The sequence below is a fragment of the Protopterus annectens genome, chromosome 12.part0, assembly GCF_019279795.1.
Source record: "Protopterus annectens isolate FY-2018-M chromosome 12.part0, PAN1.0, whole genome shotgun sequence".
NCBI classification, from domain to species: Eukaryota; Metazoa; Chordata; order Ceratodontiformes; family Protopteridae; genus Protopterus; species Protopterus annectens.
In genome coordinates, this window is record NC_056746.1 from 274,744,648 (window position 1) to 274,772,498 (window position 27,851).

A 27,851-nucleotide genomic window follows, 5' to 3' on the forward strand; every position below is an offset into this window, starting at 1 on the left:
TAGCTGAATCTCTGTGTGATGTTGCCATCTCAGTGTTAAAAAGTTTGTAACTGGATTTTTTTTTTTGAATGGGGTCTTACTTTCAGTTGGAATAGGTGTCTGGCTTTTTCCTTAAATTGAAATAAATTAATTTGTTAAACTGAAAAGACTACAGTTGTGTCTAACTCCCCCTTTTTTCAAAAGTAAAATGACTTTTAACAGCTAGAGGTTTGCTTATGTGCCAACTCACTGGAATACTTGCACCTGCATAATTATGTAGTTATTTTTGTTTACTTATGCTGTGATTGGACCATTAAAATCTTGCAACTATGTCAGTGTGATAAATGACTGTGCCACATAGCTCTTTAACAGTGTCTGCTGAATTATATGCTCTGTAATTCCAATGTATACGTGTAAAAAGTGGTGCCTTTCTATAATTATCATGCTTTTCTTTTTCTTATACCTCAGTGTTTGACATTGTATCAGATCCTTGCTATATTATTTTCTTTTAGTAGCTACAGTGTATTTTGTAGTAATATGACATTCTTACATTTAAAAGTTGTATCAACATACATCTTAATTATTCATGCCATGTCCTACTTTAATATGCAGAGGTAGGGTATGCACACTTGATTGTTTTGATGAGTCTGCAGTTATTTCCCATAGTCCACAGAAACTAAGCGTCTCTCTTAAGTATTTTTTACCACCTATTAACAGTTTTGCAAGTTCCTCACTACTATAACCCCACTTCCTCATGCACAATATCTCCCCATAGAATTGCGGCCTCCCAGTCTGGCTACTTTCTTCTTTCCTACCTAAAAAGTTCCAAGTACTGGGAAGACCACCAATTTATAAAATAGGTTGCCTTACAAATATGCAAACACCATCACTTCCCAACCAGTACAAGAAATGAGCTCTGACTGGTCTCAGTATTAATAATTCCCCATAGCTAAACAGTGGCAAAGTAGCTCAGTTAAGTTGCCTGCAGAAAACGTACCTAATAACAGGACATTCCCATATATTGTTTTTCTTCTCAATAATTCTACAGCCAGGTGAATACCGCTTCCCTTTTATACCCCCAATTCCTACCCACCCCCTCTTATCCTACTTTTAACCATACTATACTCCTCCTTATCAACACACAGTCAATCACTGCTATTAACACATTACCCCACTAGCCACTCCCACTCCCCACCAACCCTTCACAGTATACCCAGTCTACAAAAAGAAGCACCCTACAGCCATACTCCATCAACTACTTTGAGCAATCTACCTCCTATGCACACACAAAATGGTACTTAAACAGACACTATTGCTATCCATACTAGCTCTATTCTCCCACTTCACCAGTTACCAGATGACACCATTGACCATTCATAGTACTCTCACAGACATGCATTCAACCACTGAACACTTACCAGACCCCTTACTGTATATATATCCCCCTCCTCTATCAAGTAACCTACACTAATTGCTTTTAATACAGATATCTCAAGCCACTCAAAGCACACACACATACATCTCACATAAAACTAAATCAATAAATAAGGGGTTACAGACTACTATACATACATGCTTACTACAAACTATTGGGGACATTCATCCAAATCCAGGTCCCACACAGTAAATGTCGAGCCTCACAGCCAATTTGACACCAGCTAACTCAACACATACCTCACAAACTAACTTCAAATCCAACCTCTACATCTTAAATGTGAAACTAAGAAGTATATGTAATAAAATCCATGATGTTCACACCACCTGCTGTCCAGGCATAGTCATTGGTACAGGGCCATAGCTTAAAAAATAAGTAAATGACAATTAAATCACTCCTCTAGGCTACATCATAGTCAGCCTTGACAGATAAAAACAGATGAGCAGGCACAAAACCTCTTTCAATATCAAACATTACCTTCAAGAAATGCAAAAATTCTGAAATTCTGAATTACTAACTATTCTCATCAAAATAAATCTCTGTAAATCTATTTCTAGCTGTATCATCTACATTCCACCAGGCTCCAATATCATTGCAGCAAAAAACTTTGAATTCCCATGCCATTGACATATAATGGGATTTGTGAGTGTCACTATTATTTTCTTTACCTTCTGTAAAAGGACTGCTTCTTTTCTGTCTCTAATCACCCTCGTTTATGTTTGGCTCAGACCTTGTTTTACACTATACTTAGAAGTTATCCAGCTACAGCCAGAAAAGTAACTAAATTGCAGGCCTTTTTCAGTGTTTTCTTTTGTAGTTCAAGAGGAATTGAGAGTCCCCTCCCCTCACACTACTGCAGAGGTGTTAAAACTGTCACTGCACTGAAAGACCCTTGCAGAATCAATTCCTCTTAGACTACAGAAGGAAACCCTAAACAAAGTCCTGCAATTTGATTACTTTTCTGGCTGTAGCTGTATAACTTCTAAGTATAGTGTAAAACAAGGTCTGAGCCAAACATAAATGAGGGTGATTAGAGAAAGAAAAGTAGCAGTCCTTTTACAGAAGGTAAAGAAAATAACAGTGACACTCACAAATCCTATTGTATGCCAGTGGCATGGGAATTCAAAATTAGTTCCTTATATCTGGCATCATACAAAGCATTATTGGAAAGAGAAAGGGTTGAGGGAGATCAAGATCACGTTGATACCTCAAGCCCCATTGGTAGCCATGTTATAGAACACAGGCTGTAATTACAAATAAAGCACTTAGATTGATTATGAGGTATTAAAATAGGCCAGGAAACAAAGACAGAGTGCAAAAAAAAAAAGATTTTTGCAGTTCTAGGTTGGAGTTTTCCTTTAACAAAACTCTTTCCTTCTCATTGTATTGTCTACATAACACAACTTTGTATTCTTTAAACATGATTCTACAATTCTATTGTACAATCACCTTCACTCAACAATAACTGTCTACACCTATTCAGAAAATATTGCTTCTCTTATATCTAATGATAAAACCTACTGTTGATGCAGATATCGATACTTCATAAGCTATGTCATATAGACACTGAACTACACTGTTAACTTACTGTAAAGTATCTACTACCCCTATAAGAAACTCTATAGAAGAAAACTGTCATATTTTACATAACTTAAACTGAACTTCACTGGCAACTTACTACCATCTCTGTAAGAAACTGTACAGAAGAAAACTGTAACATTAATATGTAACTTAACAATGTAAATGTGCTGGAGCTTTTCTCCACAGGCCTTTGGTTAAAAACAGCACTGCCCAGTCGGGCTTTCCCAATTAACAAAGACAAATAAATAAATAACATTTTAAACAATTTTTGGTTATTGAAAGAAATACAGACACCAGCTGTGGAGTTAAATGGCCACATCCATATGTTTCTTTAGCAATCATAGTGCCATTTATTTCAGGAAATGTGTGTATGGCAGGATTTTCTACACATCCACGTGAACAAGATCTTTCCCTATCTGACCATAAGCCTATCCCTTGTTTCCACCTGCTCCTTATCTCCTTTCGGTACTCAGTCCGAGCTAACCCTGCTGTCTTTGAGGAGCTGGACAAGCTGCATTTTATACAGCACTAGATCTTTCCCCATTTTCACTGCTTATTTCCCCTGAGGGAATCTGCTCTGGTGTATTTATGCTGACTTAACTCCCCATGTCCTAACTTCTCTTAACCTGTGCTCTTTCTGACATATTCTATCACATATTATGTGGGTGTGTTTCTTTTGGTCTACCCTTATGTTTTTTAATATGTTCCCATGAATGCTGTATAATTTGACTATTAATTGTGGGAAATCTAGTGTACTTCAAAATGATTGCTTTTCTGAGGCAGCAACTGCTGCATTTATAGATCATTTCTGGATATGCTTTAATCTTCCATCATTTATAGTAAGTGTGCCACCTATCAGATTGCTTTTCCAAGCTATTGTCTGCAGTTCTCTTAACTGACTTTGTTACCAATTCATTTTGGTAACTCTTGGTTTAACCCAAGCCAGTATTTCTAACCTTCTACTCCATCAATTTGTATGGACCCATTTTTTAATTATAAGTATTGAAGATGAATGTCTTACCTTAGTCCACTTTCTTCCTTGTCAATCCAGGAATTCTGAAAAGAAATCATACCTATGTGCTGGAACTCAGACATTGTTTCTTATCCTTTTTGTACTGGGAGAACTTACTTTGGTCTTCTCACGTCTCTTCTCTTCTTGGGACATCAGTTCCAGCCCTGACCCCTTATAATTTCTCCTATCATTCTCTTCCTTAACCATGTATTTACTCTCATGGAATGAAATATTTTACAGTGGGAAACTGGATGAATTAGTGGCTTGGCTGTCCTTTTCTAACACTTGGATGAGCACTGAGATGCCTGTCATGTCAGTTTATTCACAGTAATTACCATAGCCTTAGAAATGACCGTGTGCATGTGTCCGGCGGTCTGGCGGTTACCATGGAGTATGGTGATGTCCTGCTATCGAGCTTTACGCTGTTGTACAGCATTTGATTCCGTTACCCTGCATTTGCCTTCTGTGTCAATCTGAGTAGGTCACTTAACAAAGTAGTATTCCTGGGTCACTCCTGCAAAGAAGCTTTTGCCTACTGGGTTTACCAGGATAAAATTAATATAAATAAATAAGTAAAATAAAAGCCTTTGTGGATGGTATTCTTATGCTTGTCAACAAAATGTTTCAGGTCTTTGTACTGCTAATACAGTCTTTGACCTAACTGACCACTGATAAATAGCTACTATCATAAGTGCTGGTTGTTTCAGTGCATGGGGCTCCACATGCTGCCTGAATTCCCCTACCTACTACAGTTAATGCCTTCAGTTAACATTTGTCCTCCATTTCTATGTGGACTTCCAGGGGAAAAGTTATTCTTCCACTGACTCCCACATTTCTTTCTCCAGCAAAGTATTCTGTAGTTTTGTTCCGACAGTGATGCTATGCACCCAGCCTAACTACCATTCAGTCAGTAGTTTGTTGCATGATTGTACAGATGTACCAGACATGTATTCAGGCCTCTGTCCTGTCCATCTCTGTGAGGGTTCACTGATAAGTACCCACTTACTGAACTTTTAAAAAGCCTAAGACCCCTCCCTTCATAATTGTAGATCCTACTTTCTGCTGCATCTGGGCCCTTCAACTAAGTCCCATTGCCTGAGTTTCTGGGAGAAGCTCTTCTAAGGTCAGTATAGCCCTCAACCACTTTACATTTTCCATCACACAAATCCAGGATTGACTGTATTGTACTGACTTGTATAGAGTTAAGAATTCAAGATGGTCTGGGTTTACCAAGGAGGTTAGCAATAGGCTTAAAGCTAGAGACGAGGCTTGCAGCATCTGTAAATGGTCCAGATAACCTGAATTTCACACAGCTTGAGAAGATCAGCTATGCTTCTTAGCAGACGTGCTAAGCCAAACCCATGGCAAGGTCTCCTAGGAAACCTAAAACATTTTGCCTCAGGTTTAAGAAATTATTTGGAACCATCATCTCTGTTTCACCAATAAACATGGATCTGCTGTTCCTCCTAAGAGCTTGACCATACTCTTTTTAAACTTTATTTGTCCCATAGCAATCATATTACCCTCTCTCTAGTTTTCCCTCTTCTTGTGGTAGTCGACACAGGACATACTACCGCTACCTATTACCCTCTGTTCCACTTTGAGACCAATCTTTAAGCAGATTCTATTCCTTCCTCTGGAGCTTCCTCAGACAAGTTTAATAGTATGTGGTGTTTAACCACTGATTAATCCCATACCTCGTTCCTCTTACTGGCTGATCCCATCACTTCACAACCTCATTCTTATATTTTAATCTCTAGTAGATGATGTCTCTAGATGTGGCCAATTTGGACTTGAAGTTGGCTTTAGTGGATTTCACTAGTGCTCTTATTTACTTGTTTAGGCTAAGGACAGATTGCTTCCAATTGGGCACCTGCTCCTTCTTGGTCCTGGACAGCAATTTTTACTTTTGTTATATGGTTTATTTATTGCAGATGTGTACCAGACAGGTTTACTCTTCCTTGCAGAGGATGATTTTGTCCTGTCAGGTATTCCAGATTCCATGCATCCATATAAATGCTAGTATAGTACTTTGGTCTAGATTTGGATATTGGTGCCAGATCCTACAGTGGGGGAGGGGCTGTGAAGCTGTTTATACCATCCCTCAGGAGGTTGTAATCAGCTTTGGACAAGTTTTTTTGTTTGACCCTAGCTAGAGGGGGGTTAGCAGAGATGGTGACTTCGAAACTGACCAATTTATGGTCAGATCTTACCAGGGAGGATGATACTGTAGGGGTGCTGCAGTGGTCACTTATGCTGGTTAAAACCAAGTCCAAGATATTATCACCTCTTGTGGGGGTATCGACTAGCTGTTCCAAGGCTTTTGCATTGATAAAATCGAGGAATCTCTGGATCTCTGGGCATTTGTGTTCTGGCATGAATAGTTTTTCCAGTCTATGGTTGGGTAATTAAAGTCACCAAGATCAGGGTAAAGGGTTGAATTTTGATATATTTGAAGAGATCCAGATAGGTGGAGTGGGCATATTGAGTCAAATTTGTGGACCTGTAGCTAGCTATAATTTGAATAGGGGTCTTGTCAATGGTAAACTGCACCTCGAGTGTCTCCTGTGCGTCATATTGTTTGACCAGCCTGGAGGTGTGTGTGTGTGTGTGTGTGTGTGTGTGTGTGTGTGTGTGTGTGTGTCTTTAATATATATATTGAAACTCCACCTCCTTTGGCTTTGCTGCTCACAGTTTGTGGTCTGAATGTATGATAGGATGAGTAACCAGGTAAGGCTGGGTTGCTCTCCGCAGCTTTGAACTAGGTTTCTCTGACTGCACAAATGTCAGCATCTTCCAGGGTTAAGAATGCTTGCAGTGAGTGCAGTTTCATGTTTAGACTCCTAGCGTTTAGCAGCATGACCTTTAATTTGCATTTTGTTGAAATTGTTATGTTGGTAGTATTGACCTCATGACTTTTCCTAAAAAAGGCACTATGTGGGGGGTAAGGGCCTTGGCCAGAAGTCTGAAGCCCAAGTGAGACAGATGCAGGCCATCTCTAGCAAAGCATCGTAGTCTATCAATCATATCTTCCCAGGCTGTCAGGTACTGGATCCCCCTGGAATGACACCAGAAACTAATCCAATTGTTAAAGTCAATCATTTTCTGCTTGTGTTGAGGCATCATTCTGGGTGATGGTAGAATGCTGCTTAAAGCTGGGGACATACCTGCCTGAGACACACACTCAGTGAGCTCAGTAATGTCTCTCTTCATATAGTCCAGGGAGGTACATCTCAAGTCGTTCATGGCAACATGGACTATGACAGAGACATAGCAGTACCTGTTGTTGAAAGACTTGACTGCATGTGTGATATGGTGGATTCTGGCACCCGGCAAACAACTAACTGTGACTTTCTCCTTATCCAGCCTGGTTAGAGACGCATCTGTGTGTCTCACAATGGAGTCTCCTATGACTAATATGAAGAACAAAACTGGAAAGATGAGCCCAAAAGTGATCAATTTTAATGACAAAGCATACACATCAAACAGTAAGCGCTTTCGTCCACACTGGACTTCTTCAGACTTTTCTCTGGATATCCTCTGCTAATAAATTTGTTAAATAAAACAACACCTTCTCTTTCAAAATCACAGTCCTTGTCTGTTAACTCATGCACCTGACAACATCCCAGGCTGCGTTCTACATGAACTACAGAACGAACTGGCACCCCACCTAAGTATCATGTTCAATCATAGCCTCACCTCAGGCTTTGTGCCCACTGAATGGCGCACAGCAACGGTTATCCCACTCCACAAAGTGGGAGCCACCATGGACTCTGGGAACTACCGCCCCATTAGCCTGGTGGCTATAGAGTGTATCATCATGGAACTTATAAACAATGACATTGGTAATCTCCAAACTCTGGACCCTACCCAGTTCGGGTTTGTAAAAGGCAGATCATGTCTCCTAAACCTGATAGACTTTTTTGAAGTGGTCACCAAACCCGTAGATGAGGGTAAGGTGGTTCATACAGCCTATCTAGATCTCGCCAAGGCTTTCAACACCATCCCTCACTCTGGAATTATAGACAAACTCACTAAATTAGGTATAAATCCCTTTGTCACAAGATGGGTTGCCAACTGGCTCACTGACAAGAACCCACACTGTGAAAGTAGCAGACTTTAAATCCAACTTCAGACCAGTGACAAGTGGAGTACCACAGGGTTCAGTCCTATGTCCTCTCCTGTTTGGTATCTACTTCTCTGAAGTACAGGCTAACAAAGAAGGTCTTTGGCTAACAAAGTTTGCAGATGACTGCAAACTAGGAGCCATAATCAAAATGATGTGGACATCCTACAAAAGGGCCTCACTGAGACAGATGCCTGGTGTCAAAGCCATGGCCTCAAGCTCAGTGCCAAAAAGTGCATTGTCATCCCTTTTGGTAAAAACTCTGTACCCATGAACTACCACATAGGCGGTAGTGTACTTAACACTGAAAGTGTGATAAGAGACCTTGGGACACAGGTGGACAGTAGTCTCTCCTTTGATAATCACATTGCCACAGTAGTGAGGAAATCCTTCTATGTGGCACACCTCATCACAAAAGGTTTCCCATCCAGGAAAAAAGAGGTCATTGTTCCCCTCTACTCTTCACTCATTAGACCCATTATAGAGTACACCGCCCCTTTTGGTATGTACCTCATAAGTCATCTACAACTGGAAAGGCCACACAAATACCTCACAAAGAGGATTACCGGCCTCAAAGAGATGCCCTACATAGACCGTCTCAGAGGCAATCTCTGCCTAACATACAAAGCTATGTCAAACCCAGAGCTGTTGGATATGCTCCACATAAAGAAATCCCAATCCCTCCGAGCTACATGCTCTAGGGACCTAAATCTTGTTACCACAATAAACAACATGCTGGAGGGATAGATTCCTGACCAGAGACTTCCCATACTCTGGAACAAACTACCTATCTATATCAAACAAAGCTCCTCATTAGCACTCTTCAAGAACAATCTTGATGATTGGATGGGAGATAGGAAATTCACCCCGGGGATCACTTCTGTGGCTCTGCTTGACAGGCGCACAGGAAAATAATTTTCTTGGGTGGCAAAAGCCAGGGTACCGTTTGGCTAGGCTTATATAGGCCCTAGGGCCAATAGCCTAGTACCTACCTATGAATCTTACTTGGCCTTTAACAATATTAGTTTTGGTCCTATTAGGGTGTATACTATCATAATACAAATAAGCATTATTCTGTACTTTTTTCTTGAAAATAGCTGTTATTAATTTATCATTTTCTTGGTAGATGTTGAGATCTAAAAAACTTAAAATACTCTCCTATGACTAATAGGCTTACCGTTGAGCTTTAGTGGTTGCGAGACACTGTTGTGTAGACTATGCATGGTATGTGGTGTGGAGTTCTTATGTGTTTTTGCTTCTGAGGTCTCCTTTGTTTGGGTTTGTTTTTGTTGAGAACCTCCACATATGTGAGTGTGTCTTGTGTAGTTGTGGGTAGTGGCTGAGGTGTAGTGATTGTGTTGACAATCTTCTCAGTGTCAAATATACTGGCTTGTGAAGGAGAGAACATATACTCTAGCTTCTTTATGTAATTGCATCTCTCACAAATTGTGTTTCTAGGTGGTAGTAGTAGATGGTTGTCCATGTTGTTCCTCACCAAAAGGATAAAGGGACTCCAAAATCTGTCATATGCTGCCAGATTGAAGAAACTCCAGCTCTATTCAGTTGCATACCGTCTGCTCAGAGGTAACATGTGCCTGGCATACAAGGCCATGTCCAACCCAGAATTAATGGACATGCTCCACCTCAAAAAATCCAAATCCACCAAAACCACTAGAGCAAGCGACTTAAACCTTAGCACGGATATAAATAGGACGTGCTGGAGGGATAGATTTATCACTCAGAGACTCCCTATGCTGTGGAATAAAATCCCGGTCCGTGTGAGGCAGAGCACCTCGCTGGCTCTGTTCAAGAGGGATCTTGACCTGTGGATGGGAGATCGTAGGTTTATCCCGGGAATCATCTCTGTGTCACTGCTGGACAGAGGCACAACAAACTAATGGGCACAGTATTTTTTCATATAAGGGGGGGCGTAAGCCACAAAAATTTGGGCTAGGCTTATAAATGCCTTAGGGCAGATAGCCTAGTATAAACCTATGAACCTATGTACATGAGGCAGTTGCTACACTGTCTCAAGATGCCTATATCAACCAGGCTGGCAAGAGAAACCATAGGAAATTGTCCATCCATATTTGTCTGAGGGAGAGAGGCCAGGGAGAGCTAAGGGACAGGCCTAAAGCCCAAGTGCTTAAACCAAAACTAACCAGCTTAAAATAATACTTAAAAGTTAAACAGGCTAAAAACAAGAAGTAATAAATACAGCAGAGAAAGTGCAATTGAACACTTTAGAGAACAAGTGGCAGAAAAACCAAGATGAAGTAGTAGAGTAAGAGGAGGAAACACAGATGCTGTAAAAGCAGCTGAATATATATTTTTTTAGTAAACTGGAAAGGGAGAAAGGGGGAACAGAAGATAATTCAAGGTTAAGAAACTAAGGGAGCTGGCCTTCCCAAATATTCTTTTTGTATTAGGTAGAATGAACTAATGACACTGGAGTGGGAAGAAGTGTCCGAGATCAAATTTACAGTAGGGGCGGGCAACTACAAACTACGCTAAGCTACTAGCTGACCTATTTAGGCAGAAAACACTACGGAAATGTTTATCACAGCAGAGAGACACTAAATGAAAGTTTTAAACAGATAAAGGAGCATGGAGACTAGAGAATGCTTTTAACTGCAAACAAATCATTATATGATACACTCCTTAGCAGGAAATCAGAACAAACAAACAGATGCTTAACAAATGGAGAACATTTCCAGTTAATACCTTTCACACAGTGAAACTAGCTAAAAAAGCTTTGCAAACATTGTGACAGTAACACAAGTGATTTAACAGGCCCTGTAAGGCAGACAGTTTCAGTACAGCAGTGTAGATTAATTTATAGCAATAAAATGCAGTAAAAAGTAGGCAGCAGACAATAAAAAAGTGCAATAAATGGTTAGAGTAAGCAATAACTAGTAAAAATAAGCAAAAAAAAGGATACTTATTGTTGTATATCACAGATCAGAGTTTTGGTCAGTCCCCCTCCTCCATTCCTTAGTCATTCTTAGTCTTCTGGTATAATTTTAAATTGGTTGAAAAGGGCTTATCACTTGTGTTGCTAAATTCCAAATCTTTTTCTTCCTACTGACTTTTGACTAGTTTACAGTTTCTCCCTCTTAGATTATCTGTCTACTTGCAGCTGGCTAAATTTCTGGAGTTATGTTTCACTTAATCTTAAGTAGCAATGTTTTAGGCTGGACTGAACTGTACTACATCAGTGATCTGATCTACATATCCGTCTACTCTGTAGTCTATTCAATTTACATCTATAAATGGGCATTTGGCCATGTTGATCATGAACTTTTTTTCCAGTATTCTAACCTGGTTTTACTCACAAATTTAGAAATAGGTCATTTCAAGTTTGTTTTAGGCAGACTTTACTTGAGAAGTGCTTCTTGTACATTCCTCTAGAGAACATTTTAAGTGCAGCCTTTTTTTTCATCATTGCTTCTCCTCTGGAATGTAATAATCTAAAAGTGCTAGGTATGCTGATGAAGCTGCTTCCCTGGCAGATCTGTTAAGAAATAAATGTTACCCTCCAGAAGGTTTTTTTTAGTAGCGCAGAATGGATGGCGCACAGCAAACTGATCACCATTTTGCTAAAATATGTGATCTAGGTTGATACCCATGTCATTAGTTGTCTTTTTGTGTTGGCTTGCTTTACTCTTCAGTTTTCATTCATTTTCCTGTTTATTTCCTGTGTTTATGATCTATGGATTGATATGAATATCTGCTTTCTTACTTAGCTTTGTAAGATGCCATTTGGTTTTGTACCAGACGTTGCTAACATGTTCTGCCCACACATGTACAATTTTGCTGAGTTCCTTTATTAATTAATTATCAGATGTTTTCTGCTTTGTGTTTCTTCCAGTTATCAAATCAACAATCATATGATTGAATGAAAAGTAAGGCACTTAATCTGTGGGAAAGAAAAATACTAAAATGGAAAGAAAAAATATGTAAATTTTTAAACTTAATTAAAATGCACATCGCATGATATATACATTTAGAAATGTTCAGCAATATGCAGAAACTCTTCAGCAGATAAATTATGTTTGACAAAAAAATACAACTTTAGAGACGGTAAAAGTGGAACAAAAGCAGTTATGATAATGCCACTGTGGGGAGAGTTCCTTAGTGAAGCTTTGGTGAAAGGGTTTTATAGGGGCACAGCTCAGATGAAAGGCTTTCAGAGGGGTGCATGTTATTAAACATATACATGCAGCATCAGCTCAAGAAACTTTGAATAAGATCAGATCCATTTAATTAAAAATTAAAGTTTAAAATTAAAAAGAAAAATTGTATTTTAATGCAAAGAGTTATGTTTCTTTCTTCCATCCAAATCTCTGTAGTAGAAGATCTAATGTTACACTATGTAGAAAGTAAAGTGACTGCCTTGATTTACTCGGAAAGCCAGTATTTATTTTACTTCCAAGATACTGTAACTTCAGAGGTAGAATATTTCTTAAGAGTGTGGGAACACTGCCTTCCTCATAAACGATTGTGGGAAGGGAAAGACAACCCCCCCCCCGTTTGCAAAGATACTTATTTGTTTCATAAAGTTGCTTTTCCTTGACTGTAAAAAGTACTGTTCTTCTATATCACTGTTGCAATATTCCTTACTGTAGGGGTCCCTTGTCTAGGGCAGCCCAAAGTCTGGCTAGTATACCAAAGTCTTAGGTTGTAATAGGGACGTTGTACGTCACACGTATGTTCCCTGCGCATGGTATAGGGCATAAATGTGTCATATGGATGTACCATCTTCAGAACTACTTTGCCACCAGTCTGAACACAATCTTTGATTGTCGGTGTAACACTCTTTCATCTGCTTATCAGGTGTTTGTCCCAAAAACGTTGTACCTTCGGCTGTCCTCTTTGGCTATTTACCTGGAGAACCCACATCTAAAATTGTTGGCTCAGGGTACTGTGCTGGAACATTCATGACCAGAAGGTCAGCCATCAGCAAAATAGAAGGCCAAGAAAGTTTGGTCGGATTCTTGTGTTGTACTGCCTCCACCAGACTTCTCTCTCAAGGCTGATGAAGGCCCACAGGGCTGCTCAGTTATTTAGTCAGATTCCCCTGCCGTGACCACTTCAGAGGCCAGCATGGGCCCAGCTTCTCACACATCCCTGGTGGCTGTGCAGACATCCATTTTGTTTGTTCAGTGGGAACCATAGCTGATTATTTCTTAAAGGCCCAGGGGTGTTCTACAAATCCTTGTTAGGGAGGAGATTTCTACTACGCTTACTGAGTATAGGCAGGGGTCTGAGCCACCTAAACAGTTAGGGCTGATGGCCCTTTCAAAAAAGAATTAAAAGACTAAGCATGTTTCTCCTGCTCCTAAGGATCCTCGGCGTGAGTGGCGGGATTTTACACAGGGTTTGTTCAGTGCCTTTATGGCTTTGAAACCTCCTCAGGGGAAGCTGCTGCCTTTGGTTCTGTATTGAGGAGGTGTGTTCCTGGCTTCACCTTCCGCCTCTGCCATATGATATCAAGGCCAAACTAATTGATGCTCCAGTTGACAAAAATTGCTTTGGTTCTACGGCTGCTAAGCTTTTTAAATATCTTCAGGAAAAGAGTAAGGTTGTGCAGGACTTGAAACATATTTTTGTTTCCCCTGTTCCCAAATTTCAGAGGAATTACCCTACCAAGTCTGCCTTTGCCCATAGACAGTTTCACCCTCCTCCCAAGGGTAAGAAGAGTGCTAAAAGGACTTCTCCTGCTAAGTCTACTCAAACCCCCACAGCTCAAAAGCCTCTTTTTCCAGACAAGCCAGCTTTTGTCTGACTATATTTTTTCCTCCCATCTCAGCCAAGTTCCTCTATCTCTTCATCTTTCCCCTGTCCCTTCCCAATTGGTTACAAATCACTGAGGACAGTTGGGTTCTTTCCATCATTTGTCAAGGGTATTACATAGTTTGGTTCCCCTCTTTCTGGGCATTCCTCAACCTCCTCAGGAACAGCTGCCCTTTTTTCCAGATGTTCGTCAGAGCCTTTTGTTTCAAGGAGACATCCAAGCAGTTTCAACTTTTCCAAAGGGGAAGATACTTTATTCCAGAATTTTTCCTGGTTCCCAGGAAAGAAGGCACCTGGAGACCCATTCTGGATTTGTCCCAGCTCTCAACACCTTTTTAAAAGTTCCTTCCTTTTGAATGTTATTCCTTCAAACCTTGTTTCCTCTTCTTCCTCAGGTTTTCCTAGTCTCTTTGGATCTCAAGGATGCTTATCTCCATATTCAGGAAATGTTTGCTCTTTGACCTCTCTAGTGCCCCAAGAGTCACCAAATGCCTGCTCCTGTGATTGCTTTCTGCAGAATGAGAGGAATTCAGATATTTCCTTAGCTGGACAACCTGCTCATTCAGGCTTCCGCTCCAGAGATTTTGCTTCAGAATATTCACTATACTGTTTGTCTTCTGCAAAGCCTAGGGGTTTACACTGAACATCCAAAAATCCTTCCTCTTTCTCAGGATCATGCTTTTTTTGGGGTGCAGGCTGCAGACCATTCCAATTCTGGCATCCCTGCCTTCAACCAGGCTTTGACTCTGATTGCATTCTTTCAATCCCTTCTTCCTTTGGCCTCCATTACAGCAAGAATGTTTCTAAGTGCTCTGGGATACATGGCTTCCACCATTCCTATACTTCCTCTTGGCAGATGTCATATGAGAAAGCTTCAGTGGTTCCTAAAGTCAGTCTGGCTTCGACATTCTCATCCTTTAGACTTTCCAGTTCCTCTCCTCTCACGTCTCAAGTTAGAGCTCCATGGTGGATTTGTCAACTGTCCCTCAACCCAGGGCTTCTTTTTAACCTCCTATCCCCATTTAGGAACTTTTTTTTGTATGCCTCAGATGCAGGGTGGATAGTTTCCTTCAGCCTTCTGAAGGTTCAGGGCCTTTGGCCTCTTTGTCAATGGAAGGACCATATCAATATCAAAGAGATGAGAGCTTTTCTCCTGGCTCTTCAGGCTGCGTGTTCTCTTTTCCATCCAGGGCCCCTTAAAATCTTCACAGACAGTACTACAGTGATGTAGTACATCAACAAAAAGGGTGTCATGGTCTTACCTGTTGTGCAGACTAGCCCTTCTGGTTTGGGATCCAGCTGTCCAGTATCAGGTGACTCTTCAGAACAGAGCATTGTGACAGACTGAGCAGGTGCATTACACAGACTCACGAATGGATGTTTCACAGTGGAGTACTCCTCAAGTAGATATTTGTGCCTCCTCTCTTAACAGACAACTTTCTTTCTTTCTTTTGCACCAGAGTCTCATGCTGTCTGGCTTCAAAGGTGGACACCCTGTCTTTTTCCTGGGATGGGATATTTCTTTATGCCTTTCCTCTCCCTCCTCTCATACCATGGGTCTTGTACAAGACATACCAAGATTCTCCCAAAATCTTGTTGGCGACTCTCTTTTGGCCCACACAGCATTGGTTCCCTCTTCTTCTGCATTTAACCAAGGACAATCATCACAAATTGCCTCACAAGGTGGACCTACTCACAGAGAATAAGGGGTCTCTCATCCTTCCCCACTTGTCCACTCTTCAATTGACACTGCATGTGATAGGGCTTTGACCCTTTTTAGACATCTTTTGTTTTCAGAACCTGCTTCGGGTTCTGCAGGAGTCCAGAAAACCCACTACCAGGAAATCTTATTTGTCCAAATGGAAGAGAGTTTCTGTTTGGTGTCTTGCTTGTAACCTGGATCCACTTTCTCTAGAAGTTCCCTTTGTTCTCTCTTATTTGTGTGGGTTTATCATTGCTGGGTTGGCATACTCCTCTGTTAAAGCCCACCTGTCAGCCATTTCTGCTTGTCTGCCTTTAACTCCTCCTTTGGTTTCTAGATTTGAGGTCAAACACATCCTTAAAGGCTTCTTTCGTCTTAGGCCCCCAGGAAGCCTATTCCTCCTTTCTTGGATCTTCATTTTGTCTTGGAGTTAAATCACTCAGGCTCCTTTTGAGCCTGCAACTTCAGCTTGTTTACAGCATTTTTCTTGGAAGACTGTTCCTCTTTTGGCACTTACCTCAGCCAGACAGGTGTCTGAGCTGCAGGCCCTTATGGCCATTCCTCTTTTTTCAGTTTTTCATAGGGACAGGGTGTCTCTTTATACTAATCCTTCTTTTATCCCCAAGGTGGTTAATGAGTTGTCTCTTAATCACTCTATTCATTTGCCAACTTTTTTCCCTTCTCTGCAGTCTGCTAGTGTGAAGGTTCTTCACACTTTGGATTTACATTGACAATCCAGATATTATTTGGATAAAACTAAAGCCATCCGTAAATCTGAGCAGCTTTTTCTTTCCTTTCATCCTGGGTCATTGGGTTTGGTTGTTTCTAAGCAAACTATTTATTCATGGATGTCTAAGGCCATTTCTTTTTGTTACTATTTCATGGGAAAAACCTTTCTTCTTTTGTTAAGGCTCATTCTATTAGGGCTGTGGCTTCTTCTGGTGTTTTTTTTTCAAAGGACTAGATACTAACTCCATCATTCCAGCAGTTACTTCAACTTCTGTGCATATTTTTACCAAGCACTAGAAGTTGGATATGGTTTCCAGGGATAGAGATGGATTTAAATCCAAAACAATACGAAACACTCTTGCAATCCTAAATAAAACACAACACACAGTAGTAGATATAACACCAGAGCAATTTACTCCTGGTACCTCGGCTGTTCGCCTTCACGGGACACTATACATCCAAAAAATGACAGTTTATATAGTGCTCTAACACAACTATATCATAAGCCCATCATATCAGTTAAACAATTTAACCTTAAGTACATGGTGAAACACAAATCCAGCATATTATATGATATATAAACTGTCATAGAAATGACCACAAAAAATTCCATTATAAAAATATTAATGATAGAATACATTAAACATTGTATAATATATAACCTCTTCTACAAATGACCACTAATAAGAATACATAATTACTTCACACTTGATTCCTTTTATTACAAACACTATCAAAATATCTAAATAAGTGAAAATATGAAACTAGAAACATTAAAATTACATAGATACCTCTTGATTTAGACCCCCTGGATATAGAGTTCTAAAACTAAAAATGAATGTGGTTTCCAAAAAAATTAATCTAGTTTGAAAATTGTTCCCAAATCCTTCAATATCAGCCAAAACACTAAAAAGTAATGAACCACTATCACCCTCATGTACTGTCATGAAATGCTGTGCTACTGGACTTTCCATTTTCCTATTTCTAATATCAGACAGATGCTCCAAAATTCGAATCCTGACTTTACGTTTTGTCTGCCCGATGTACCATCTAGTATTGGTACATCCACAACCCAATATGTAAGTAACACCACAGGTTTTACAATTGAATTTGCCCTAGTTTGATATTTCCTACCATTAATAACTGTACCTGATAAATTCCTTATCCTAGAACAGAGATTACAGCTGCCACAGGGAAAGGCCCCATACCTATGATTCGAATTACATAACTTGATGGGTTTATGTAATAACTCTCTCAAATTATAAAACCTTTCATAAGAAAAAGTGACCTTCCTTGGGAAAATCTTTCCCAGAGTCTCATTTAAACTTATCATAGGCCACAGTTGTTTAACCACCTTGACTGCACTCTCAGAAAAGGCACTATACTTCATGACATAAAAAATGTCATCCTCCATCACTTTAGACTTGGTGTAAGCACTTGCTACCCAACTTACCCATTATTCTGTTTTTGGCAGCTGTAACTACCTTTGTAGAATAACCCCTGTTCAACAACCTACTTTCAGCTAGTTCCAATTGTCCTTGTTTATGGCATATTGGAATGTGTTAGATCAAATCCGTTTAAATTCCCCTAAGGGTAATGCATCTATCAAATGTTTAGGATGCATACTAGATGCAAACAAAAAATTGTTTAAAGCTGTGGGCTTTCTATAAGGTTTGAATTGAATCTTATCATCTTCATCAACAAAAAAAGTCAAGTCCAAAAAATTAATAATCTTTCTATTCATCACATATTCTAACTTTAATCCATGAGTGTTATGATGTAATCCTTAGAAAAATTTTCAAAGTCCTTAATGGGTCCCCGACAAATCATAATCAAATCGTCAATAAATCGTTTGTACATGATAACATTTTTCTTAAAAAATTCCATTGGATGCATAAATATATTCTCAAAATGTCCCATGTACACATTTGCATATGCGGGTGTATATGCCGCCTCCATTGCCATGCCCCTTTTCTGTAAAAAAAACTTTATTATCGAACAAAAAATAATTATATTTTAAACAAAATTCCAACAACTCAACTATAAAAGATGACCGTGGCCCTTCACCTAATGTCCTGTTGACTGCTTCCAAATCCATTGCTGTAGTAATATTAGTGTATAACGAAACCACATCCATACTAACCCAGAAATAATCATCCTGCCAAATAACATCCTCCATCATTTTACATAAATGCTGGCCATTCTTGATATAAGAAGGAATTTTTAACATATAAGGTTTAAGCAAAAAATCAAGAAAAGCTCCTACATTATACATAAGAGTTTCTACCTGACACTATGGGCCTACCAGGGGGTTCAAATCTATCCTTATGTATCTTGGGTATGACAAACAAAATTGGATTAACAGGATTGGCTATGAATAATTTTTTAACATCTTGACTTGTCAAAAAACACAGTCTTTCACCTTTCTCCAATAATTCCAACAACACCTTGTTAAAATTCTGAAGTGGATTAAAGGTCAAACTTGTATAATCTTCACTTTTTTCCAACAATTTTATAGCTATTTGATTGTATTGATGTCTATTCATAACTACCCAACTACCCCCTTTATCGGTCACATAAAATACCACATTGTCAGCCTGTCCTCGTAAATTTTCAATATTTCCCATTTGTTTTTTGTTAAATTATATTCCCTACAATTAAATTCTTTAAACAGTCTTTCTATGTTATGATATAAAAGTTTCTCAAAACAACACACAATCTGGTTAACTTTTGGCGGACAAAAAGAACTCTGATGGAAAGGTAATCTGGGTAAACATAAATGACCATACCCTGTATGAAAACCAAAAACATTTTCTTCAATTAACGTTGAGTCTAAATCAACAATATCATGTTCAAAATCATTCTTATAGTCATATATAGATAGGTCCATTAACAAATCATTGTCAGTAACAGTACGAATGTCAGTATCTTGATCATTAATTTGATTTTTAGAAAAATGTACCTTAAGATGCAGTTTACGACAGAACTTGTTTGCCTCAATGAGAACCCTCACTAAGGAAGGTAAAGTGGTTGGTACAAACTTTGCCCCTTTCATTAACAAATTCTCTGCATTTTCTGAAATCTCAATGTCAGAGAGATTAATAATGTTCAAGTCATTACTAAAATCACTGGAAAAATCATCTATTGTATCTCCCCTTATGCCTGGTTTTGCTGTTCTTACTAACTGCTCCCTCGTCTGCTCTCTGTTGCTGTCCAGATTGGACATGACAGTACATGAGGGTGATAGTGATTCATTATTTTTTTAGTGTGTTGGCTGATATCAAAGGATTTGGGAACAATTTTCAAACTAGGTTAAATTATTTGGAAACCACATTCATTTTTAATTTTAAAACTCTATATCCGGGGTCTAAATCAAGAGGTATCTATGCAATTTTAATGTTTCTAGTTTCATATTTTCACTCATTTAGATATTTTGATAGTGTTTGTAAAAAAAAGGAATCAAATGGGAAGTAATTATGTATTCTTATTAGTGGTCATTCGTAGAAGAGGTTATATATTATACAATATTTAATGTATTCTATCATTAATATTTTTATAATGGAATTTTTTGTGGTCATTTCTATGACAGTTTATATATCATATAATATGTTGGGTTTGTGTTTCACCATGTTTTGATTGTACTTAAGGTTTAATTGTTTAATTGATGGGATGGGCTTATGATACAATTGTGTTAGAGCACTATAGAAACTGTTATTTCTTTTTGGACATATAATGTCCCGTGAAGGCGAACAGCTGAGGTACCAGGAGTAAATTGCACTGGTGTTATATCCACTACTGTGTGTTGTGTTTTATAGAGATGGATTTGCCAGGGATATCCAGTGTGGCTTTCTTGAAGACACTGCTGTACTCCCACCTTTCCTCCTAAGTTTTTGTACTCTCCCTACTGTAAGGAATACTGCAACAGTGATGTAGAAGGACATAGTACAATTGTGTAAAATATTACCATAACAGTAGATGTCCTTCTTTTCACTGTTGCATTATTCGCTCCCCCCACCCCGTTTCTTTCTCCTTCTAGATGCACATGGTCCTCTCTTCTCCTTGGACTGTTGTTCCTCCTGAGACTTTTCAGTTTTGAGGATGGTAGGTTCGTACATCACCTTTATGCCCGATGCCATGCTTGAGGAGGATACGTGTGACATTCAAAGTCCCTATTAAAACCTAAGGCTTTAGTATACTGGCCAGATGTTGGGCTGCCCTAGACAAGGATCCTTACTGTAAGGAACACTGCAACAATGAAGAGAAAGATGTCTATGTTTATGGTAAGATTTTACACAACTGTACTTTCAGTGCTTACGACTTCAGCATTAATCATATAGGTACTGCACATTTAGATGGGCAACAACTATTAGTTAGGCTAGTATGTGCGATATCACATTTATGGTGAGAAAGTTATGCAATATATTGGGGTTGTGGCCTGACCTTCAAGATGTTGCAGGCATAATCCAGTAGCTCTCCAGTCAGAATTCATTTCTTCAAAGAAAATTGTGAAATTTAAGAATCATAAATAAAATTCTAACCATGAAAAAAGAGGAGGAAGAAGAAAAGAAGAAATGGACTTAGAAATTTTCGAGAAATCTTCTCAGGATGATAACTTGTCATTTAAAAACATTGTTAGCTGTGTTAAACAGATGTGACTAAGTACAAAAAAAATCTTCAGTGAACCATCAGCATCAAATAAAATGAGGTAAACTCTGAGCTAATAGAACTTACGACAAGAAAGTCTTGAAAGAATGGCTTTAAGATGGAGAAACTGAAACTGACAAACTACACAAAGAAGCTGTTAATCAGAAAACTAAAATAAATTATCTTAAGAACAGAGCTAGAGCACACTACATTTGGAGTCCTTTAAGAGTCCTGATGAAATAAGAGAAAATGAACCTTTGACTTCAATTAAAAAAAATTTAGACGGGATATGTTACATTGCCAAATATATTTAATAACAGAAATGAAAAAAAAATCACAGAGTGTAAAGAAAGTTAGAAAGGAAGTGCCCTGCAAATTATAATGCTCCTGTATTCTTACCAAACTAAGCAGTAAAAACAGAGGAATAAAATGGGAGAGTATTTCAGTCAAACTGTTTGACTTCTCTGAAGAAATAATTTGAAAAGGACAGCAACTTTATCCAAATAGTACTGAATTATATAAATTTATTGGTATATCCTGCCATTTTAATTGGGTCAACTTTATCTTTAAGCACAGAACAAGAAGCTAACGGCTTCAGGAGAAATTGCCTTAAATAATGATTTACAGAAAGAAGAAACTAAGATGCCATTATCCAAACTTACCTTGATAGACTCAGATGAAAAAGGAAACTCAGATTATCCTAGACTTATCATGGTGGAAAAAAATAAAGCATGAGTATTAACAAAACAGAACCTAGCCCCCTCCTGGACTAACTAGGAGTAAAATATGACTTGTTGTTGTGAAGAGCATAATCCAAGTTATTTAAGGAGAAGAAAGCATGCCAACTTCAAAAGAAGTTTTGGTGAAATTGTGTAGCACAGATACGACTTTTACAAAACAGAAATTATTTTCCAGACATCAGTAGAAGTCAGAAAATTTAATGGGATTCCTATTTTTCAGTGGTTAGAGGATTTTGTTGAGTATTCTTAGATAGCAAATTACTTGCTGAAACTTGATACTACTTATGAGAGAACAAGGGAAGGAAATAAATGGGTAAAGCAGTAAACAGGCTCCAGTTACTCAGGATTTACACTTTATTTTATTTATTTTGTTTTATTTTAGTTTATTTTACATTTGTTTACCAGGAAAGTTTGACTTGAACATGAAAAGGAGCAAATTAACATTCTATGTGGAAATTACTTATTCAGGCCACAATGCAAAAGCACTAGGGTAGAGACTACCTAATGGTACACGTTAGAAAAAACCCATAAAGATAGTTGGAATCGAAGCACCAACAATATTGGGTTATTTGACTACTTAGAGGCTTGGGATGGTGAAAGGAACTGCTAGGAATACCATGGAGTAAAACTGGAATAGACTAGTTTCATTGTGAAGAAGCAGTCTATTTGATGTGAGACAATGTTTAACATTTCATGAAGTTGTAAAGTTATCTGTCATTACAAGTAAAGATGTAATAAGTCTAGAAAGCTACATTTTTGAGACATGAAAAGTCCCAGATGTAGTAATGTCCCACAATACTTTGCGGAACTTAAAATTTAAGAGTTTTTTTGGAGGAGTGGGAATTTAACATAAAACATCAATTCTTGGCTATTCTCAGTCAGATGATTAAGCTGAGGGAGCCATGTGGACAGTTAACATTTACTAAAAGTCACAAGCCACTAACGTGTTTTCTATAATGACAACCTTCTAGAATTATTGGAATATAGGAATACTCCATTGCAGGGCATTTGTCTTTCACCACTTCTGATACAGATTGTAGATTGAATGGAAGAATTCCTACAAGTACATCATTGCTGACACCTGAGAATTAATATCAGATACAAGGGATACTGAATCAAGCCACAAGATATTTTTTTATTTACTTATCCTTTATTGACCAGGTTAGTCCCATAGGCTAGTAGCCTCATTTCAAGGGAGACCCAAGGTGGTATTTATCCTGCTAAGGTAGTGAGGAACTTCCGCTATTCTTTTTGATAGGTACCAGTGATTCATTTAACATCCACCAGAACTACCACCAACTCGAGCAGACATAGCCTCGGTATAATTTCTCATTTGAATGATGGCCCACTTAGAAGTGCAGCACCATGTTATGCTTCACTGCAGTGTCAGCAATTCATCTACCTGGTATGGGAATAGAACCCACAGCTTTCTGCACAAGAGTGTGAGGCATCTGTCTTCTTTAAAACTGGGCGATAATGTGATGAATCAGTGAAGTTCTGAAGAAAGCAGCCAGAAGCAACTGTGTTGAGTAAAACAGATCTCGTGAGATCATTTATCATTAAAATTACAGGTTAGAAATGGATTAAAATGAACCCACTCCACTTGGAGTGAAAACAACTGGCTGATGCTTTAAGAAGTGCAGAAGTATCAAATGGCTTGGAATAAAGAATGTCCAAAGAAATATCCATGGGGTGTCCCGGTGATTATCCACACAGGATGCAGTGAAATTCGAACACCCAGAGTCACTGTCCAAAAGTTCTGACAAGGAAGTGTCATCTATATCTGCATCAGCTAAGACCAGCTTTGATTTCTACAATATTTAGAATATGAAAGATTGATGAAGAAGCCCACATGATATACTGGTAATTTCAGAAGTGATACAAAGGACTGAAATGTATTGCAATGATTTAAAGTGTGCTGTACGAAAAAGTTTGAAATTATATGATACTAAATGTAGTTGAAACATCAGATAAATGGCACTGAATTGTTGAATGATGAAAGTTACACACATATAACAAATACCTCTATGGAAACACATTTATCAAAAATGCTGTCTCATGTTAATATAATGTGATTAACAAAATAATAAATCCTGTCTCAAATGTATGTGATGTGTGTGACAATAGGCGGTACAGCCAGCAATGCCAGGAGAAATAGGGTAGTGAATTTGTAACATATGACAGAGCAGCTATTTGGAATTTTGTAAATAATTATATGTCATTTGTATATCAAACTAATTTGTATAGATGCTTGTGATAAAAATGTATTTGTGAGGTTTGCTTGTGTTAAAATTAATCAACAGTGTGCCCTGCTGGAAGGAAAAGAAATGTACATGCATTATTGTAACTGTTTAAATGTATACATTGTAACAGCATATACTGAAAATGACTAGGTTAATCTCAATCCACCTGACTTTGCAAAATATTCTTGAAATTAAATTACTTTATGGGTTAAGCCATAAAGATGCTATCTCACAGTTTTGATGGAGCTCCGGGCTAGAGAATAGTTGGTAGCTGCTGCAGGAAGAGTGAAATGGTTTTATGACTTCCAGGGGATCTGAGCAAAGCTGTATCTGTGTGTATAGTAATGCATAGCTAGTAAAATCCTGTCAGCTTCTAGTGTTAGTCAGTGTGGAGTCAGATGACCAAATGTGATGTCATTGTGTAATCAACTTTGAAATATTTAGCCATTAGCAGGAAGTTGCTCTCAGCATTCTGCCTTGGATCTAACAAGGGCCACTCACCTCACCCACTTCATCTTGCCTTCAGGTAGTAAGTAACTTAATTAGGGAACAGTAATTCTTTTAGATTAGTCAGGAAAATATAGTGAGATTAGAAGTACTGTTTTTCTATAGCCGTATGAACTTTCCATTGGTGTTATTTTTAATATCTCCTGTGACTGAAACTCTGGTGTTTACTGTGTATAGATATTTAGATATAAATATTTTCTTGTTCTTTTATTATTTATTATTAAATATATTTAAACTTTTCATTGTGGCTGGTCCTTTTTAGAAAATATTTAAGTTTTGAGAGTATTTGCACATATTTATTTGGTGATAATTCTGGTCAAACCTGAAAGCCTTACTTCTTGGTCAACATTATCATTTGTATTAATATTAATTTCACTCTGTATAATTGGGTACCCTTGCAAGAGCCTTAGGTAGCTGACTTTGTAGTGCTTGGTAACAGTGATAACTAGCCTGTAGTTTGGGCAGAAGGGAGCATAGCTAGTAAACCTGTGCCAGCCTTCCCCAGGTCTGTGGGAGTGTATGCAAACCAAATCTTACAGTGATTGTGTGTCAGCTACTTGGAGCAGGGACACAAAGCACTGTTTGCATGGAGATGCTCGGGGACTTGGCTCGGGCACTCAGCTGAGGACCTAACCCTACAGCTGTACCAGTGGGAAGTCTCATTGGGGACCTGGAGGGAGACAGATTAAGAGATCTTAAGGGAAATTGTGCTTGATGCAGACAGGTCTCCGTCTGGAAATGCTGAGTGTATCCATTTGTATTCAAGTGAATGTCCCTCTTCAGTGTCAGTGGTGGGGATTCAGGCTCTTGATTTCTGGCCCAGAGTGGGGACATTACAATGTGTTTAGCAAAATGATAAATCATTTGGATTCTAAAAAAGAGGAAAACAATTTACAGATGTATTCATTTTGATGTTTGTACTTTGTACTCACTACAACACTAGATCTCTATAATACTTCTTTGCAGCAGATACATTTTTTCCCCTTCCTCAGCATTTACTACTTTGTAATGTTTCTTTTTGTATCTGTTTTATGTGTAGGCTAAATAAGCCCATCTCTTTGACTTCTGCAAAGTATTTTGCAGATGGAAATAAACTTGGGGATGATATGGAGCATCCATAACATGCTTAACTATGGTGATGCCAGACATGGGTGAAGTCCTCAGCCAGATGACTGATAAAAGTTTTAACCAAGAAAATTTAAGGGCATGCAGACATTAAAACAATAGGTGTAACACTGTTTTATAGCCCATCTTGAACAACTGTCTTTATGGCAAGTAATTGTACTTTGACCACAAAAGAACGTAAGGTAAATGTCCTGTGCAGGTTACCAAATTAGGGTCACACACACACACACACACACACACACACACACACACACACACACACACACACACACACACACACACACACACACACACACAAAGTTTGCTCACCTAATCCTTTAATAACTGAAAAGTGTCTTTGTCTTGTGACCTAGGTAGGTAATGATTATGAAACAATACAAATAAAGTAGTAAATATTGGTGCAGAAACCTTTGGAGAAAACATGGAATTTTTAAGAAAAGCAATGCTGGTGTGTTGTATTATTATCAGAAGATACAATTTTTTTCTAGATTTAATTTAATGTGCTATCTCCTAATTTCATTTTCAGACTGGATTGAAATCATGAAGTTTTATTTAAGGAGGATTAGGTTATTTTTCATTAAGCTATTAGTCTAATGACATCAGTTATGCTTTAAAGTTAAAATTTTCTTTGTAACAGGAATGAGGGATTTTCAGTGTCGATTGATTTTAAAGGGACTCTTTATGTATTGTCTCTTTCACTGTTTATGCTGTCAATAATGCCACCTATTGATTCAACTGATTAAGAATGTATTTAAAATCATGGTCCCTCAACCCTACATTCCTACCCTGGATAGTGGACAAGATTTTGTATTAGTATTACTTTTTAAGGGTATTGTATGTTATGCCTACAGCAGTGATTTTTAATTTTGCCATTCTCAACAGAATGAAAGTGTTTTTAGCTATAAATCAGTTAATGTGATCCAATATTAACAAAACAAGACTTATATTTAACTTGAAGTCCATGACCCCTATGACAACAGTCATTGCATCGTGACAAATTATGTAGAACAACAAACTCTTTGTAAGACATTTCTCCTTCTTATACTAGAAGCATGCCACATCCCTTAGATATCTCTCAACTGACTCATGCTTAATTATAAAAGAACAGACAAATATTAATGGTTGCTTTCCATTTATGGACTCCAGTCTGAGCATTTCTGTTAAGGGAACCCATGAGCTAGAAGGCTGGCATTCTTCTAGCATAGCATTAGACTTCTGAACATTCCTGTATGTATCAAGTTTGTGCACTCAGGGCTGTTAATCTGTGTCATCTGTTAGACTAAATACTCCATAGTCCTGTTTCTTGTACAAATGTTTTTTTCTTTTTTACAGTATTGTTTATGGAAACGAACACATTGTTTGGATTTTACATTTCAGACAATTAGACTTTAAAAATGTAGGAGTTGACTTGTTATTAAAATAGATCAGGATCCCTGTTGTACCCCATTAACTGTATGCATCTTTTGCATTTTCTAAGCAGCCTGATCGTTATGTTGTAACTCTTGTACCATTTTAGAGTATAATCCTGTAAAGTGCTCAGAGCACTAAAATTGTTTGTGTCAAGAGTTTTAGAAGAGTTTATGCATCACAGCAATGGACCATATGTGAATGTCAGACTGTATTTCATTTCCCTTGTTGTAGACTGTGTATACATTGTTATGTTCTCACAAAGGATTAATTTGTTTTGTTAAGGTCTTAGCTCAAAATTCCGTCATGTAGAAGGAAAGGTGCTGCATCGTGACCTTCACATAACCAACCTGAAAGGCCTAAACCTGACAGTACCAGGCGAGAGTGATGGTTTCTGCGTAAATCAAGAGAGGGTGGCTGTACCATTAGCAGCTGCAGGTGGACAGATTGCTGTTCTGGAGGTATGCAAAGGATAGGCATGTGCTGTTAATGACATGGTATATGCAGCTGTTGTCAGGTATGTGAGATGTAACTGTGTTGTGTAGTGCTTTGATGTAACTGTGTTGTGTAGTAGTGTTGTAATTTATCACTGTGGTAGCTTTGATGTAACTGTGTTGTGTAGTAGTGTTGTAATGTATTACTGTGGTAGCTTTGATGTAACTGTGTTCTGTAGTAGTACTGTAATGTATTACTGTGGTAGCTTTGATGTAACTGTGTTGTGTAGTAGCGCTGTAATGAATTACTGTGGTAGCTTTGATGGTCGGAATGCTCAGTGGTCCATTTCTAGTGTGGGTCTGTGATGTAACTGTGTTGTGTAGTAGTGCT

The 27,851-nt window shown here is 38.4% G+C and overlaps 1 protein-coding gene across 1 annotated transcript in view; it reads left to right on the forward strand.

The window, feature by feature from the left end:
* Positions 1–27,851, forward strand: part of LOC122816501 (coronin-7-like) — a 3,324,782-nt gene that overhangs the window by 3,109,003 nt on the left and 187,928 nt on the right. Inside the window, exon 16 of the mRNA XM_044089332.1 lies at positions 27,312–27,487. Within this exon, the coding sequence (XP_043945267.1) occupies positions 27,312–27,487 (176 nt within the window). The remainder of the gene's footprint in view (positions 1–27,311; positions 27,488–27,851) is intronic.